Raw genomic sequence first — 18,834 nt, forward strand, 5'->3', positions numbered from 1 at the left:
GCCCAGGATTGAGATAAGCACAGGCCTGAGAGGTAACCTGGCTGTAGTGAACTGAGCCCCATATCAGAGGCTAACTTCTTAGAATGTCTCTGGAAGGATCCCCTTGCCAAAACATCCCCCTGCAGAGTGTCACCGCAGAAGCTGAGGCGGCAGCACCCAGGCACCCAGAGGCAGCAGGAACAGGGGGAGCCAGGCTGTTGTGTCCGAGGCGCCGCCACAGTCCTGAGCATTCTCCTGTGAACCCAGAGCAGAGATGAGAGGGTGGCATCCACAGTAGAGGTAACCTTCCCACCCAGAGGGGCAAGGATGGGCAGGGGGCCCTGGCATTAACCAGGAACAAAACCCGGGAGAGAAGGAAGTTTCAGAAAGTGAAGCTGCTTTCTTCCTTAGATCTTTTAGGGGAACAGTAGAGGTTGCACATTCAGACTAGAAGCCTGGACTCAGGTCTACGGCTTAGGGGGTTCATGGTGCGTTCATTATGTAGCATAATTGATTAAATCATTGGTCACTGGTACCAACTCCATATCCAACCCCCTTCCCTTGCCCAGAAGTTAGGATGGGACTGGAAGTCCCAATTCTCTAATTATGCTTGCTCTTTTGGTGACCAGCCCCTATGCTGGAGCTACCTCAGGGTCCCAGACACCAGTCATCTCATTAGAACATAAAGTCATTCTTATTCCAAAGGTCTTAGGAGAATTGTTTCAGGAACCCACGGACTTAGGCCAAGTATTATAACCAAGGATGTTCCTCTCACCCATGTCACCCAGGAAGTTATGAGGGTTTTAGAAGCTCTGTGCCAGGAACTGTACAAAGATTTCTTCTTGTATCCTCGTTTCACATGATATAAATACAAATGCACAGGTATGAACATTTCCCAATAAGACATACGTGTGCGGTTGTATTCATCAGGTCCAGACACACTGGCATCTACAAGGGCATGCACACTGGCAGAGAATGTGGGGGCAAAGACCAAGACCCACCCTGCAGCCTACCAGGCTCGCACCTCTGGATGGAAGGCGTGGCAGGAATCCGGTCTCCGACGGGGCTTTTGGGAGCGCATCCTGTCACACTTGACAGAGGCATTATGTACAGAACTCACAAGGTCAAGGTTAACCACACAGGACCCAGCCAGTTCTAGAGAGCAAGGTCTGGAAGAACCTGTCCCTGGTAGACCCAGCTGCCAGGGGTGGGGGAGGAAGGCTGGCCTCAGCCCTCAAAATCTGAGCCCTCAGTGACATCTGTGGTACCCCCTCCCCATCCTGCACATCCTGAAGGATGGAAAAGGATATATTTGACTTCTGTGGCCTCCTGCAGAACTGGTGGGAAGACGCTGCAGTCACAGGTGGGGTCTGTCACCAGCAAGAGCAGGTTGCTCTTGGGAATCTGCTGCATCACAAATATCCTACAGCAAAGAGTGGGGGGTCATGGGCTTCCCCAGGCAAGCATGGCAACCACCACAAGAAGGGCTCTGAGGAGAGAACTGGAGGCTTGGAGTGTGAAGTAGGGGTGCAGGGGAAAGGGCAGAATCATGAGGCAGGTCAAATCCTGGGCGGCTCCAGGAATAGCCCTGGGAAAATGACCCGCCTTATTGAATTACTTAACCACAAGCTTTCAAAGTTACATTTCTCCTTTCCTAGAAGATTGGAGAATGTGAGGAAGAAGTTGTTAATATGCAGGAACATTAGGACATTACTGAGCAGATTGAGCTGTAGGGCTACCCTTGCTTGGGGTGTGGGGTAGGTGCAGTGCAAGGATTAGCCACTAGGTGGCACAATGCCACTGCACAACTCAGAAGTGCTGAGAGGACAGAGAAGGACCTGGGAAAGCTTGGTAGGCACAAGGTCCCAGGGTGTTACATAACAATGATTGCTGCCACTCACTGAGTGTTTCCTATGGGCTGGGTGAAGTTATACAAACACATTTGTTTACATGTGTGTCTACGCACACATATTTATATGTTTAACCTTAAGAGCACTACGTGAGGTTGATGTGGCCATGTGATAGATGACAAAATGGAGACTAGAAGAAGTAATTTTCCCCAAGGTTTCACAGCTAGCGTGTAGCAGAGCCAGTTTTTAAACTTGTCTGTCTACTCAAAAGCCTTTGCTTGAAATTTCCCCATTGACTCTGTCCCTACAACAAGGCTTGGAGATAAATGCACAAATAGTAATTGTTTCAAGAAAATTGCTTTGTGAGGATAAAATCTTATCTAACGTTACACAGTTGGAAGAGATGGAAAACTGAGTTTGTCAGAGGCCAAAGAACGAGGCTTTACACTATAAAATAGTTTGCTTGGATCTGGCTGTCTAAGGGACCTCCTGGGTGGTCCCTGGGGAACTGGGAGCCTGGTGAGAGAACAGTCTGGAGGAGGCTATTCCTCCCGGCCCAGGAGGTGGGGGGTCCTCCAAGGTTTGGGAGCAGGAAGCCTGCAGAGAGAACCTTCAGGTGGCTTCCCTGCCTTCCTGGGCCAGAGTTGGTGGGATCTAGGGGTCTTGACCCTGGAGCAAGCCTGATGGGGCTCCTGCCTGGAGGCTCTGGCCTGGGGGTGGGATGCCCCACAGACAGGGACAGTGATTGGAAGGTAGGATTAAGACCCTCTTCTCTGCACAAGACATATTCTAGGGCAGACCTAGGTTGATTTATTGCTTTCTTTTCTCAGATCTGTGGTGTTGAATGTGCATGGCCCTGCTGTGGCCTGGCCTGTGCCTAAGCGTGAGGGACAAAGATTGCAGGGGTCACTGTGAGAGGCTATGGGGCCTAGGGCTGGGGGTGATTTGCACACATGGATTATGGTCTCTGCATTGCCTTTCTGCATTTCCCTAATGCAGCCCACCAAGCCACTTGCTGTCCCCAATTGTCCCTTCACCTCATTCCTTCTGCCTTGCCTGTTTACTACACTAAGAAAAGCAGGAAGAAGACCCCCGGGAGTGTGACCTTTCCCTTACAGGCGTCACCCCTTCCTCTCTCCTTACTGTAGTGACCTCCCTGGGGGTGATGAGGACCTGCTGTTTGGCCAGGGGTGGGAGCAGCATGCCCCTTGCCTGGGGACAGGCCATGCTGCCCAGGGGTCTTACTTCTGGCAGCCCCCACAGTCAATGATGCCGTTGGTCTCTTGGATGGCCGTCTGGTGCACAAACACGGGGTACTCTGTGTCACAGGGATGCAGCAGGTCCTGCTTCTTATGTTTGTGGGCTGTGGTAGACAGAGATGCCTGTGTGAGGAAGGGTACCACAGCAACCCAAGGGGCCTTAGCACCCACAGTGAGCCCCCTAGACCTGGTCCATTGCAGATGCTCTCTAGTTAGAAAGATGTCAGAACTGTGCAGGAGGGGAGAGGTGGGGGATAAAAGGCAGGGAGAACAGAGATCAACTGAAGCAGCCTGGGTGTCGGGGGCTGTGGGTCTCAGGTGTGAGTGTGACACTAGCCCCTGATCTTGGGGAAGCTGTGTTCTCTCTTTGGAAGCCTAAGTCCTCATCATAAGCTGGGGGTGCGAAGGGCCCCATCTCAAAGGTTTCTTCCAGCATGCACAGCCTGAGGTTCTGAGAGGGGAGGAGAGGCAGAAGGGGTAGATTGGTGGGTGAACTGTAGTCCCTTCATTCTGAGAACTGACCCCTTCCTTGTGGACACACCTGTGCCCAAACTCTCAGGTAGCTAAAACACTATGCAAGGACATTTCCTCGACAAGCCAGGCCCTACTGACCCACCCTTGCCACCAGGCCCCAGCTCCTGTCACTGAGCAGTGGAGAGCTGGGCAGATTTGTGTACCCAAGGCCACCTGAGTCTGGAGGCACAGTTCCCAGCTATTGGGGCTCCTTGGTAGATGTCAGATGAGTGTGAAGCCTCTTAGTTCACTAAGACAAAGGCAGGGGGTAGAGCAAACAGGACTCAGTAAAAGGAGCAGTATAGTCTAGAAAGCCCTGCTTTGGAGACCCATGTCAACTCCTGAGAGATGAGCAGAGAGCAGAGCAGGCCTGCTTGGGCCCAGGGTTGTCAGCCGCACTACTATTTCTTCAATGCTCTCGCAGGCATTTCCTTTGCTTCTCACAAGCGAGGAGTGAAATAGTTTGGGCAGGTGGCTGGAAATAGGTAGAGCTGTGATAGGAGTTCCTAAGGTTTAGCAGGAGGGCTATTGGTCTTCTTAAAACTTCTGGACCCAGAAGTTCCCTCCAGACCTTGAAGCCAAAAGAGGCAAGTCCAATCCGCATCGAGAAGAGTCCTCAGGGTCAGGAAACATCCGCACAGTCTCCTTCCTGAGCTAACCCTTCAAGGATGGAGCTGGAAGGCCCCAGGAAGTCTCTGGACATGGCTCCTCTCCTCCTGTGGGGTGCTGACTTAGGACTGGGCCTGTCTGCCTGTCACCTGAGCTGCTTTGGTGGATAAGGCATGTCAGTGGTAACACCACCCGCAGCCACAGCAATGATAGATGTGGGTGGCTTCTCCAAGGTCACCTGGCTGGGGCCGTGGGCTCCAAGAAGCTCCAGGAAACAGCTGTCCTGAAGAAGTGAAACTCTGAGCAAGTAAACGAAGGGACCATTCTCAACTTGCCAGATGACAGAGGCTGTGTCCCCACCCTATAATGAGGTCCTGTGTTCTAGGAAGAGGGAGGAGGGAGCTGTTTCTGAATGGGCTGTGAAACATGGTTCCTGGCTCCTGTTACCAACACCAAGTGACTGTGGACTGCCCCCAAAGCAGTCCTGTTATGAGTGTGCTTGTGATCTCCCAAAGCAGCCTGGAAATGTGGCAAGGCATAGACCATGTGACCTGCAGGTCAGAGGTCAACTCCTGGGCCAAAGGCAGTGGGCCTGAGGGGGCAGCAGGAAAGGGAGAGGGTCCAGCAAACCAGAGAGACGACAGCCACAGACATTATTCCTTATCAAGAAGCCTAATGCTGAGGAAAAGATGGGGATGGGCTGAGGAGCTGTCCAGGCAACGGGGAAGTTCCAGAGCCCCATGGAAAAGATCCTATTAACATGGACAAGTGGAGTGAATCCTGCTGAAGGGAGGTGGCCTTGTGTAGTTGCGGGAGCTTTGAGTCCCCAGAGGGAGAGCTCATCTGTCTGCTTTCACATTCAAGCCTGGGCATCCTCATTCTCCTGGGCTATGGTCGAGCATGTCACACCAGGTGAGAGAAGCTATTCTTGGCTCTGTGTCAGGGGGACCTTTGGAGGTCATGGGAAGGGTGTCATCCCTGGGGCCTCCTGGTGACCACTATCTGGAACCCAGAGCACTACGGAGGGCTAATTGACACCTGGGCTGGAGGGCCCAGAGGAGACCTGGTGGCCGCTCAGCTGCACTTGGTCAGAGACACTGGACCACATCCCCTTTTCCTCTTGGAGCCTTTTATGTTCCCTGTGGCATGACCATGCTTGTGTGGGAAGAGATCTGGGCCCCCAGGAATGGTACTTTCAACTGGATGAGGGGTTCAGAGAAGGGGGTGTCATTCAGCCCTGCTTGGGATCATTCCTGGGATGTAGAGGGGAGGACAGGCCCTTCTTAGTTCCCCAAACCACGTGGCCACCAGGGTCTCCCCAGCTGATGCTACTTACAGTGATGGAAGACGGTTTTGGCTGCCCAGGATGTGGGCCCAGCACAGGGTGGACATGGCACAAGAAGGGCATGATGTCGCATGAGGGCAGGATGTCACAGGATGGTGATGATGTCACATAGAGGGGTGGTGTCCCAAGATGACGTGGTGTCACACAGAGAGGTGAGGGAGACAGGAGTGTGGGGCAGTGATGAGAGAAGGCCAGGCAGGGTGAGATGATGATGACAAATGCCTTAGAGCCACCGCCCCACTCTCACCCACCCCAGGAGAAAGGCATCCAAGGAGCTGACCAAAACCCGCTGGCTACCCAGTCTTGGTACTCACCCTCTGCCCCTCTGTCATGCCAGGAGCCCCAGGCACTCCACTCCAGCAGGAACCTGCCAGACACAGAACCAAGTCTCGGGGACCTACCTGCCCTCCCCTGCTGGTCCTTGAGGGGGCTGGACCTCTCTAGTGCACCCCTGTTCCTCCATCCTCACTCCTCCAGGACACCCTCTTCCCTACTGGAGGGCTCTGGGTGAGTAGAGGTCCTGCGAGGAGCAGCACTTAGTGAGGAGGCACCATACACACCTGGGGCCCCAGCCCCTCCTTCACCTCCTCAGCAGCCAAAGGACTCCCTCGTGAGCTACACCTGCATGAAGCCCTGTCCTGGCCCCAACCTCAAGCCCCACTCACAGTAAGAGCTCACTCATCAGCCACCTGGTTGCCATCAGGAGTGCAGAGATTGGCTGGGGAGCAAAGAGAAAGGACACACTTTTGTAGCAGGTGCAAAGGGAGGATGCTTGCTCCTCTCAGCTACCTTTGGACCAGATGTGTGGCTGCCCAAGTGCCCTCCTGACCCATCACCTCCCGCCTCTCCTTGCAGAGGAAGCATCCCAAAGCTGACTTGTGTGGGAGATGCCTTTTGTGGGTCAGACGTCTCTGGCAGGGTTAGACATGGCCTTCCAGAATTCTGGTCAAGTTCTTATCCTGATGGATCCGGCCGCCAAGGATCCCTGAGATTTTTGTGGGGCACCGGGCAGCGAGGTGGGGGACAGTCTGTTCCGTTCCTGAGGCTTAATCATTATCTAGTGAGCTGGTCTTTGAAAGAATGAGACCCATAGGCCTGGGGCTGGACTGGGCTGAATACTGGGCACGGGGTGCCAGGTAGAATGGTAGAGTCAAGAGTAGCCCTGGGGCCTGATGGCTTGCAACTGGGTGGGAAGAGTGACCAGGTGACTCTTTGGATGACAAGGCAGAGGATGTGCATGTGGGGGAGGGAAGGTCTGGGGTGACACTCACGCTGACCAGGGGCTGGGCTGCGCTGGGGTGGTGATCCGGAAGCTTGCACATGGCCTGGTAGTCATACATAGTCACCCTGAAAATCAGAACCAAGGTGGGCCAATGCCAAGACCACCCACTATGCCCTGTCCCTGCCAGGGGCGGGGTGAAATGGGTGTTACTAGAGGAGCTTCCGTTCACCAGGATCCACGAGGGTGCCTGAGGTAGGACAGCAGACGTGCAGACGGCACATACTGAAATGCTGCTTTTGCACTCTGAATGGCTTTGAGAAAAGAACAGTGCGTGGCCTGCTCTTTTAGGTGGGTGGTTTTCCCTTTGAGGGCTGAGTGGGGGCTGGAGGGTTCCTCCTAGGAATGTCCCGGGTGCCATATGCCCCACTCTGCCTCATGTTGAGCCCCTGGATCCAGAAAGATTGCTTCTGGGGCTTTCATTGAGGGTTTTGGGGTTCAGATCCTGAGATCTGTCTGTGCCCCACTTACTGCTTAAACATCCCCATGTTGAGCAGCTGGGTCATGACCGCGCCATCCACCTCCCCCAGAAATCTTCCTGTCTGTGAGGGAGGGAGGGAGAGGAGGAGAGAAAGAGTGAGCAGATGAAGACCTCTGAGCTCATCTGGACCTGGGTTACCTGTGGATGCCCTTCCAGGGAATCAAGAAGGCCCTCACTTCCCTTGCTGTTAGCCTGCCCCCTGCCATATTGTCTACCTCAGTGCTTTCTAAACTCGAAGGTGTAATCCAGTGGTTGGCTATGAAATCAGCCTGGAGTTTGTAATAAGATTTTTTAAAAAAACTGTACGGGATTCCTCAGAATAATTCAGTGAGAATTATTTTACCTTAAGGTGAAAGTTTTTGTGAAACCTGGTTTGTTTTATGTGGCGGGTATGCACAGCTGAGTCACATGTGAATGCATTTCTTCCTGGAGATCGTGGTCGGAAAGTGCAAAGCGCATCTGCCTCATCCTCAAGGGCATCTTCATCCTCCAGCCAAAAATGTGTGAGGAGCTCTGGTGTCGACCTCAGGTCCCCTCCTTCACCTCAGGTAGGCAGTGGCATCGATTGTCCTGTGGGCTTGTCATTCATTTCTGGACTCCATTAGACCCAATCTGCCCTGCCGTGCCCTGAGCTGCCCACTCTACCCTGACTGATTCCTCTCCCAGTCCCCAGTGTGCTGCCAGAACAGTCTCCTCAGACACAACCCGACTTTGTCGTGCTCTTTGTTATTTCAAAATAAATAAATGAATAAATAAATAAACAAACAAATAAAAGATAGGATCCTCCCATTTCCCCTCAGCCTCTCCTTTCATGATCCAATCAACCAATATCTGGGGGCACCTATGACTATGGCCTCGCAGCACCCCTCAAGGCAGCAAAACTCTGGGGCATTTTTTGAGACCTGGCCTGGCACTGCCTCTGACCCGACTCCCACACTTGGTTCCAGCCTTCTCTGGCCTCTTGATTCTGCCGTTCTCTCAGCATGGCAGGGTGGAAAGAGCTTGGTCGTTGGTGTTGGATTTTGATTGGAATGCAGGTTGTTTTAAAGACTAGGGATAATATGTGCCAAACTTGTGGCACTCAGGGAAAGGCAGCCGTTATTATATGAAGATGCATGTGTCCATCGGGGTCATTGTCCCTGCCTCAAGTACCCTTTCCCAGTCCTCTTGTCAAGGAACTTTCCTTTTCTTCCTTCTCTGAGAAGCAGTCCAACTTCATGTGGCTGCACATCCTCCTAGTCCTGTCATTGTCCTGCCTGGGCACACATTCAGTCATCTTAGGCCTTCATTGCAATGAAAACTGTTCAGGGTTAGGGACCATCACTTGCTCATCTGTCTCTCAATTCCCCAAGAAGCCTGGTACCTGGACATAGTGTGGAATTGGGGTAGGGAAGGGAGGGGGAGCCTGAGCCCACGACCACATCAGGTTCTTGGTAGAGCGCTTTCTTGGCCCCTGGGCCTGGCATCCCAATCCTTTGTGAGGGGAACTCTTTCCATGGGCCACAGGTTGGCAGGAAGGACAGGAGATGGCTCGGAGAAGAAAACCAGGTCAACTGAAGGAGGGGTGAGGAGTGAGGAGGAGAGTAGGCCAGGTAATGATGGGACCCCGGTCACACCTGAAGTCCCTGCTTCTGTGAAATTTCTTTCACAGCCAGTACACAGCCTAAAACAGTAATGTGTGTTAAGGCTACTAATATCAAGAAATTCCACCCTGGCCCAGGACAGAGGCACATGGGCCTGGCTGACCTCAAGGAGAGCCAGCATCGTCCAGGAGCCCACCCAGGGCCTGTGCTGTGTAGTTGAGGAGACTCCAGTAACTCTTCTGAAGGAAACATATTTTGGTGACAAGAGTCAGTGAGAATGCAGGGCTTCTGATCAGCAGTCAGAGTAATTCTCTTCCAAATAAGAGACCATGGTGCCGTATTGGACAACAATCTCAGTGATGCTCCCTTAATTTATAACCAGAAAATAGGGGCCCTGGGTCACCAAATGGGCCAACTTTTGAAACTGGGATGAAGTCAAGAAATGTCACTCTGTAAATTGGAATTAAATAAAGTACAGCCCTTGCATTCTACAGCCAGCCAGCCTTCTTGCCTGCCTGCCTTCCTTCCCTCCTTCCTTCCTTTTTTTCTTTCACCCACTTTGTTATTTTTCCCTCCTTATTCTTCTTTTTCTTTCTTTCTTTCTTCTTTTTTTTTAGTACTGGAGATTAAAGCCAGGGTACTCTTACCAGTGAGCTACAGTTCCAGCCCTTTTTAATTTTTTAAATTTTCAGACAGGGTTTCATTAAGTTACGCTGGCTGGCCTTGAAATTGCAATCTTCCTCCCTCCTTCCTGAATTGCTGGGACTACAGGTGTGCTACCTCACCCAGCTCCTATAGTATTTCTTATTCATCAAATTAAAATGTAATGATACAAGCCACCAAAAATGTATGCCAAAATTATAATCTCAGAAACTGACAGGTTAATGACAAGAGTAAACAGGAGACAAACTGGAGTTGGAGACAAAGACTTGTCTGAACTCTACTGTCTCGTGGCCTGAATGCCTGACCACCAAAACAAATGTTTAACATGTTTCACTCATGAAATGCTTATCATTAGTTGAGTATGATGCAAAAAAACAAAATAAATGGACAATAACCAAAAGCACAGACCAGTTTGGACAGACAAGGGTGCATTTACTTTCACACAAGAAAGCTGATGACCAGTACCGCCAGTGGTGGTATAAAGAAGTGGGTTTCCTTTTGTTCAGAATGGGAAGCCTGACAGGGACAGGCATCACTGAAGAGACAGTGGACAGAGCAGGGAACAACAGGGAGGAGCGAGGGAATTCCAGGGACAAATATGTGGGAAGGCAGGAGGCTTTCAAATCCTACTGCTCTTCAAGGTCCTGTCATAAGGTCAACTTAAGCTCTTCCTGATCCCTCCAGCTTGAGTGACTCCTCTCAGCTGGTTTGCTCTTTTCTATTCTAGTTGCTCTGTATGCATCAAACCTCCATCACTGGATAGCAAGATCCTAGGGTTAGGACAAAGACCTACCTCTGATCCCCTCCCCAGCCCTTCAAGGACCTATTCATGTTTATTATCCACATTTGGGGAAGGAACGAGAGAGAATGAATGAACGACATGAGTATCCTGCTCCCTGGGACATGGTAGTGGTATGGAGACCAGGCTTCTAAAGAGGATGGCCAAAATTGCTACAGGCCTGTCCTAGTCTCTTTTCTAACTCTAGGCTTATTCATCAGTAACCCAATGTTCAAACACTTGCTTCTGAGAAGGGAGGTTTCTAAACAATGTATCTTGGACACTGGTAAAATGTATCCACTGCTGCATTTCCCAAAACACGTCACTCAGCAGAAGGTGTCCATTTTCTTCTCCTTATTTCGTAAGGTAGCCTGACTTTAACAAACTTAGTTTTGTGCTCAGCTAAAAGACTACATTTCCCAGAAGCCCCTGCACTGAGGTCTGGCCAATGAAACATGAGCAATCACAGGGAAGAACTTCCGGAATCCACTTAAAGGGAGAGGACTCTGCTGAGAGGCATCCCCCAGTCCTTAAATATACTCCCCCTTGTCTAGGAAATGGAGTAGAAGGCAGGACCTTCCCTAATATGTTGTCATCTTGAGGGTGTGGACAGCTGGGAACTCCAAGAAGCCATGCCAGGCCTGGACTGCCTTCATTGATTCTTCTGAGAGAATGTGTTCTTTGCCTAAGCTACTGTAGTGGGGGCTCTAGGCTACAGAACACAATTCCTGATAGTTTCTTTTGACCTTTGTTAGAGTGAATTAGTGCCTCAGATCAAATTTCTGAGCCTGGAAAACCAGGGTCCAAAAATTGATTTTGGGTACCTTGTCAATTCAGGACCGGGGTTGGAATATGGAGCTGCACCCACAGAACAACCCTATGGGGGGTCTGGCTACCCAGTGGTGCCTCTTTCACTGGGGGTAATCCATGCATAAGTCATGGTCCTTGGGCTGATGCATCGAAAGGGCCTGGGGCTCCCTGAGTTTAAGTCTGAGAGAGAGGTTGGGAGGGAGGTGAGGTCCTTTGAGGTACCACCCAGGAGCCTGGAGCAGGAAGCAGATGGGCTCCAGGCAGCAAAGAAGCAGAATTAATTAGATTCCTGCTGGTTGGGTGATTGCCCCTGAACCTGGGCTAATTTGTGAGGCTGTTGCTCAAATGTCCCCTGTCCCCTAGGGAGAAGGGGTGGTCTTGACTCTGGTGACAGAATGGAAAAAATGCCACATGACCTCCTTACCTAGGGACAGGCTCAGTTTCTTCTCCAAAAATGGGAACAAGCATGCTCTTAAGAGTTGTGAGGGTCAGATGAGTCACTGCATGTGAAACCTCTGTGACTGGTTTCCACAGGGATCAGTGCCCTTCAGTCCCTTCCACACCTGGCAGCTGAGTTTGAGTTCCTTGACAAGTGCTTTTGGCACCCAGAGAGCCTGCCTCTGCCAGGTTGGGAGGTCCAGGGTTTTATTCCTGAAGCACTCAGTGGGGCAGGGCCATTTAGGAAGCCAGGAGGGAGGGGGGCTGCTGCTAAGTACAGGAGAGCCACAAAGATTCAGAGGCAGGGGGACTGTAGAGCAGGGAAGGAGAGGGGGAGCCCAGGCCCAGGACAGGCACATCTGTGATGGCAGAAGGGGCCAGGGAGGGAGGATAGTGCTGTGCCTCTGAGAATCCAGGTCCCTTAGAGGAAGGTGCTAGAATGAAGCCTCCCATTGTCTTGTCTGTGTTGCTCTGTGAGGACTGTTTTGAAGTTCCGTGGATGCGTGTGGCTCACAAACAAATGATAGGAATCTGAGTCCCCAGGCCCCAGGTGGCAGATCACTGGAAGCATTATGACACTCCATAGAGACCCTGGCACTCCCCTGACCCTAGTTATGTGCTTCTCTTTCTATACCCCAAATTGAGGGCTGTAGTTCTGTCATTCCTGGTTCTTTATTAAAAGAATGAGCCCTGAGCTGGAAGAGGCCTCGTGGGACCAAACATCTGATCAGCCGGCCTGGAACACCCCCAGAAGCAGGAGAGCATCTTGCAACAGCCGCTCTCTTGGACTGGTGGGTGGACTGCAGATGGCTCCCCTGGGGTAGGAGCGCCCAGGATAAGGAAGGGCCAGACAGGACTTTGGGAAGAATTTCTGCACGTAGAGCAGCAACAGGCTTTGTTCCCCAAGCTCCTGATGGACCTTGGCAGGGACGAGGAGCAGCCTGAAACTCTTGAAACTCGCTACCCAGTCAGGAAGGCAGGAGCAGCCAGCTGAAAAGTCTCCAGATCCACAGCAGCTGGCAGCAGGGCCTGGGCACTGCTTCTGAAACTTCATCCTGCTCGGAATCACTCCCCGGAGGGCTCATTAAAGCACAGACTGCCTGAACAAGTCCCTGGGTCTGGGGTGGGACCCTCGGGCAAGCTCCTAGACACTGATGCTTTGAGTTCCAGGGATAAGTGGGAGGAGAGGGGAGGAGTGGGTGAAGTGAGGAGGGGCTTATGTGTGTTTGGGGGATGGGGCAGGTTGGGTCGGGCTAGGAGCGTGTGGTAGAAGATTCTGAAATGGTTCACAGTGACCCCAGCCTCCTGGTAGTCACACCGGCGTGTGAGGTTGAGTGTGCCCTGGACCAAGTGACTGACTTCTAGCTAATGGAAGATGGGAAAGTGATGGATGTCACCTCTGAGATCAGGTCTCAAAGGCAAGTGACTCCTCTGTTGCTTCCCCTGCCCTCAGGCTGGTGGGGCTCATGGACTTGCTGCTCTGATGAAGCAGGCTGCTCTGTTGTGTAAGCTGCCCTGTAGGGGCCTGCGTGGCCAGGAACTGAGATGGCTTCAGACTAACAACCCTGGGGGAACAGACTCCTGCCAGCAGCCATATGAGTGAGCTGAGACGTCTCTGCTCTTGCCAGTGTCTCTTGAGGTGGGTCCCAGGTTGGGGCAGCGTGCTTCTCAGGGCCTAGCTGGGAGGTTATCTCTATAGCTTCTAGATCAGAGTTGGTCTATGAGGGCCCAAGGGCCAAATGTGACTCACTGCTGGCTTATGTGGGCCCTTGATCTAAGAATGATCTATTTTCAATGGTTCTTAGAAATCAGAAGATTAATAATGGTTTATGACACATGGAAATTATATGAAATTTGAATTTCAGTGTCCATGATAAGATTTTATTGGAACAATGCCACATTCATTTATGTGCTGCCTGTGACTACTGTCTCCCTGCACTAGCAGAGCTAAGTAGTCCCCAAATGTGTACTATATGTCCCTTCACAGACAGTGTCCCCTGACCGACCCCTGCTCTGAAACACAGTCTCTTGGACGTGACCGACCTCTCCTGTTCTTGTCACCCTTCCATCCCAATGTCCCAGCTTCCCTGCACTCTTGGAAACTTTTTGGGCCCAGGGTTGGTCCTTAGGCCCTTGAAAGCCAGTTACCACATGACCTGGAGACACTCTCAGTCTCTGTTGCCCAGGTAGCAGGGACAGAGCATGAGTGACTGAGGGCATCAGATAGTCCCCAAGTCTTGTTCCAACCACTTGATTTCAACTTCTGTCATCATCCATTTTTCTGTCAGAGCAAGTGAGAAATTCTAAGATGAACTGGTGCTTGTCTAGGGAAGAGGCCAAAAAGAGGCAGGGAAAGGGAAAGGGGAAAGAGGGTCAAGCAGAAGGAGGCAGCCAGGGGACCCCAATGCTCAATGAGCAGCAGGGGTCCTGTGAATCATCCTGCGCCTCAACCCAGCCCCCACCCTGACCAGAGGAAAGCCAACAAAACCATCTTTTTCTCTACTATTCTTGCTGCTGAGGGCCATTGAAAAACTATCCTCAAGGAATCAGATTCCATGATCCTTGGGCTCCACACCTTCCCTAGCTGCCACTTTTCTCCATCTCCTTCGGATGCCCTGGCTCTGATTCCTGCCATATCTGACCCCTTCTCTGGGCCCTAAGCCCCATTCCATTGAGGCCAAACCACTGCCTTGCAGGGCACAGAGACAGCATTAGCCATGACCTCAGACAACATCATCTCCAATTCCTTCAGTTCTGTCAGAACCCAGCACCTAGACTCTTAGGCTTAAGGTGACCTTAGGCATTACCCTGATTTTTCTGAGGGGGGAACTGAGGCATAGATAATGAAAGTTACTTGCTCAAATAATGTTTTAAATTAGTGGCAAACCCCATGCTGAACCAGACACCATATCCCTTCCACTGAGGTTCAGCTTAGAGGCCATTCGGATGCTTCTGGGCTTGTTTCATGGAAACAAGTATTTTATGGAAATACTTTAGGTGAATATATTCAGATTTGGTTCAGGTTTCAACCTTAGTTTGATTCTTGATTAAATTAATATTTAATTTTAGGACCCAATTTGGGGCTCAGCAAATATGCCTTTATGAATGCATGCTGGGTCCAGGGAGTGATCCACAGGCCACAGGGAAGATTGAGGGGTGTAAAGCAGGCTGTTGGGTGAGAAAGGATTACCCCCATTTCCTCACTTTCCCTATAACATACTAAGGGTCAGGCTTGGTGTCTAGACTATAATTTTCTATAAAGGAAGTCCAGAAAGGAGAAGAATGCGGGGTGGGCAGGCCCAGCCTTTCTGGAGCCATAATAGTAGAAGAGGTGGAAGGAGGGACAGGCGAATGGTGAGCAGAGGGCTGCTTATGACTGTGGTTGGAGGACCCTCAGAAAACATGGTGCATGGTCTGAGGTTGTAGAGTGCTTGCCTAGCACGTGTGAGGCACTGGGTTCGAGTCTCAGCATCTCATAAAAATAAATAATAAAAGTATTGTGTCCATCTACAACTGAAAAACAAAAAAATAAAGTAAAGAAAGAAAGAAAACATGGTGCAGTGCCACCCAGCAGGCCCTGAGTGATGCTATGATGAGTGGTCTCAAGCGTGTGTGATGGCAACACTTTCCCTACTAACCACAGCCAGGCCAGATAGTTACAGATGAAATAAAGAGGTAATATGTTCTCAGATCACTTGAACTGGAAAGTGTTCCAGATGTTGTAGTCTTGCTAAGTTGACTTTGGGTTCAGGAAACCCTTGCCCTTCAGACGCTGTACTCCAATTCCCTCAAAGGCAGAGTTAACCAGCCTTCTCTTGGCTGAAGTGACTGCTGGTGGTCTTGATTCTTCCTCCTGCTCTTTCTCCCCAGTTCTATCTCCCCAGCAACTCACCTCCTGTGACCTCTCCGAGATCAGAATGAAGCCGTTGTTGTCTATGACGAAGCAGTCCAGGTCCTGGGGGAGTGGTCAGGAGGGAGGTCATGGCCCGACCCTGCCACAGACCGCCTCCTCCTGCCTGTCTTTCCGGTTTGGGAAGGCTGGCCTCAGTTTTGGATGAAAACAACCCTTTTTGGAGCCCAGCACTGCTGGGAAGGAAGGAGGGCACTTGGGATGGAGGGAAGCCAGCCTACAGAGGGCACTGGGTGAGGGCCACAGCTCCCACCCCGCCCTCTTCACTGGGAAGAACTTACGCTGTCCCCGCAGCTCTTTGGGCATGGACCACCCACAGCACTGCACTGGAAGGAAGAAGAGAAACTGTAAATGGCAAACGACTGTGTGTGTGTTGTGTGTGTGGCGAGTGCGCATGTGTGTGTGTGCATGGCAGGTGTGTTACGTTTGTGAATATTGTATTATGTGGTGCATTTGTGGCATGTGGATACATGGGTAGAGGTACAAGTGTGTTTACTGTGGTGTGTGTGCATGTCTGTGGTGTGAGGTATGTGTGTGCGTGTGTGTATAGTATGATTGGTGTGTGTCGTATGTGGAGGATCCACATGTGTATGTGTGGAGCATGAGTGTGCTGTGTGTGGTACACATGTGCAATGTATGTGTTGTGTGTATTTGTACTACACCGTGTGTGGTGTGTATGTGGCATGTGTGTTGTGTATGGAGTGTCTACATGTGGCATGTGTGGGGTATGGGAGAGCACACGTGTGTGGTATATATGTGGTGTGTCTGTGTGCATGGGTGCTGTGTGTTGTGTGTGTATTGCATGTGGAGGGCCTACATGTGGTGTGTGTGGTGTGTGGCACTGAGAGGTAGACGCAGCCGGTCAGGCTCTTCTAAGGTGGCCCTGCAGCCCACAGGCCTGCTGTACTTAGTGTGGGGAGAGGGTGGGCGGCATCACTGGAAGCCTCCTGAGATGGCTTCATGGGACCTTCACGGGGTGGGTGGCCCTGGGTCCCCTGGTGGCTCACCCTAAAGGTGCCCGAGGTGAGAACCCAGCAGCCAGTGCATGGGGAATGGAGGAATGGAGGAGGCCTCATAATGGAGGAATGTGTGGAGGACAACTGGGGAGCCCAGAGAAGCTGAGAGCTCTCGGGAGGGAGAGGAGAAGGGCAGTGGGAAGAGGAAGGCCCGAGGCATCTAGCTTCTCCAGGGCCTGGACAGCAGCGGGTCTGGGCCTTGAAAGGGAGGATGGAGACAAAGCCCCTACTGCACAGGTGGGCATGCTGTGTGGCTCTGGGGCAGCAGGGGTCGGGGGTGCCATGCCCAGAGGGATGCCGTGACTTGCCCTTTGCCACTGGGTCTGAGCTGTGAGAGGGCACTGAGGTGAGGAGGGCTGGGACCGGAGATGGAGGCCTGGCCTGCACACAGGGGGAGCCGCAAGGAGTAGAGAAGGAAGAATCCAGAGACACCCCATGGTGGCTCCTGATGGAGCTGAGGAAGGGTCCAGGTGGTGGGTGAGAGGCAGGCCCTGCCTCACATGGAGATCTTGTTGCATCCACTATCCCTGGCCTGGCCCAGAAGGATCACCTACCTGCTCCGTGGCTGCCCAGAACTGGCGCTGGAGGAATTCCACCTTCATTTGGATACCTACCGCTATAGGGAAGCAGGAAGGAGGGCAAGGCCAGAGGAGTGTTTTTTGGGGAGGGGGTGGTGGGAGGGAAGAGAGAGTGAGAGAAAAAAATAGAATCAAGTTAGAGAGAGAAGACGCATCAGCAGGAACTGAGGGGGGGATAGCACCCGGGCAGGCAGGGAACGGATGGAGGGCTGAGTCAGACGGCAGAGTGTGAATCTGAGGCTCTTGGGGAGTGGGAGGGGTGGGGGGAGAAAAGAAGACAGGTTGGTAGTGTCTATCTTCCCCACAGGAAGAACAGTGCCAGAAAATGTCCTGAGAGAGAGAGAGAGAGAGAGAGAGAGAGAGAGAGAGAGAGAGAGAGAGAGAGAGAGAGAGAGACGAGGCTCCAAGTTCAGAGAATAATCAGGATGGACTTGTCCTGGGAATGCTAGGTACACACAGTGGGCAGTTCCATTCACCTCATTCTCATAGATGGAATGACAGAGGCCAGAGAGACCAGGCCAACTGTGCAAGATCATGCGACCAAAAGTAACAGAGACTGGAGCTCATGTCCACTCTGAGTTGGCACCTCACAGGATTACTTAGATCTTACTCCTGTAACAACCTCTTTTACATTCAATTCCTGCTCAGGGTCTTCACCATATTGGATAAAAACTTTTTGCTGAAAATCCTGATCAGATTTACCCAGATTTACAGGCAGTTCCCAGGAAAATATGGATGCTCTCAGTACACAAATATTACTCTTTTGATGACACCTTGTACCTGGGCCATCCCTGCCTCTTTGATTCCCAAGTAGGCTCAGAGAATCCAAGCAGCTGCTCACACACTAAGAGAAATCCAGGACAAAGAGCTCCAGGAAAACTTGGGGCCAAAGAATAGACAGAAAAGGCAGGTTATATTGAACAGAAAAAGAATTTAAAAAGTAGGCCAACTTCTTGGTGTCTGGTATAACAATATAAAAATGAGTTGGGTACTTGGGCTGTGTCAGACACTTTACAGGCATGCACTTCTTTAATCCCCCAGCAGACCTGGACTATTATTCAGACTTTACAAGCAAAGGAAACAGAGGCTGTGCAGGACTTATATCACTTGCCTGGGTCACCCAGCCAGAAAATAACAGAACCAGGCTCTAACCCGGTCTGTCTCTAAGGTTTGTTTTATTGGTACCAGGAATTGAACCAGGGACACTTAAATAACTACTGAGTCACATCCCCAGACCTTTTAAAAATATTTTATTTAGAGACAGGGTCACTAAGGTTACTAAGTTGCTCAGGGTCATGCTAAGTTGCTGAGGCTGGCCTTGAAATCATGATCACTCCTGCCTCAGTCTTCCAAACTGCTGGAATTACAGGTGTGACCCCATGCCCAGCTGTCTCTAAGGTTCGTGATCTCTCTACTCTCTGCACCTGGATTCCAGTCCTGACAGTCAGGACTGGCCTGCAGAACACGGACAAGCCTCTCTTCCACTCTGAACTTTGTTATTCTCTTCTGTATAGTGCACATGGATCTGGGTTCTCAACCATTATGCCACGTGCATGAGAAATTCTCAAGTCACCCCAGAGGCCATGGGAGAGATTTTCCATTGCCATCATCTTGACTTCCCTTGCACCCGGTTGGCTCTTCCACAATGCACTGGAGTTCCAGTACTATACAAGATGCAGAATTGCCTCAGTTTGATCTTCAGTCTGGAAAGAGCCTAGAGAAATATAATGGTAGGGTGGGGGA

The 18,834-nt window shown here is 51.4% G+C and overlaps 1 protein-coding gene across 1 annotated transcript in view; it reads right to left on the reverse strand.

Annotated features, from left to right (window-relative positions):
• Positions 1-8: 8 nt before the first annotated feature.
• Positions 9-18,834, reverse strand: part of CACNA2D4 (calcium voltage-gated channel auxiliary subunit alpha2delta 4) — a gene marked incomplete at its 5' end in the record, with an annotated part of 102,185 nt that continues 83,359 nt past the window's right edge. The window contains 12 exons of the mRNA XM_079141743.1: positions 9-234; positions 1,004-1,086; positions 1,266-1,402; positions 3,075-3,192; positions 5,547-5,567; positions 5,870-5,922; positions 6,221-6,273; positions 6,827-6,902; positions 7,306-7,376; positions 15,480-15,542; positions 15,779-15,823; positions 17,068-17,129. Of these exons, the coding sequence (XP_078997869.1) occupies positions 130-234; positions 1,004-1,086; positions 1,266-1,402; positions 3,075-3,192; positions 5,547-5,567; positions 5,870-5,922; positions 6,221-6,273; positions 6,827-6,902; positions 7,306-7,376; positions 15,480-15,542; positions 15,779-15,823; positions 17,068-17,129 (887 nt within the window). The 3' untranslated portion in view covers positions 9-129. The remainder of the gene's footprint in view (positions 235-1,003; positions 1,087-1,265; positions 1,403-3,074; positions 3,193-5,546; positions 5,568-5,869; positions 5,923-6,220; positions 6,274-6,826; positions 6,903-7,305; positions 7,377-15,479; positions 15,543-15,778; positions 15,824-17,067; positions 17,130-18,834) is intronic.

Source organism: Sciurus vulgaris (genome assembly GCF_902686455.1).
Source record: "Sciurus vulgaris genome assembly, chromosome: 5".
Lineage (NCBI taxonomy): Eukaryota > Metazoa > Chordata > Mammalia > Rodentia > Sciuridae > Sciurus > Sciurus vulgaris.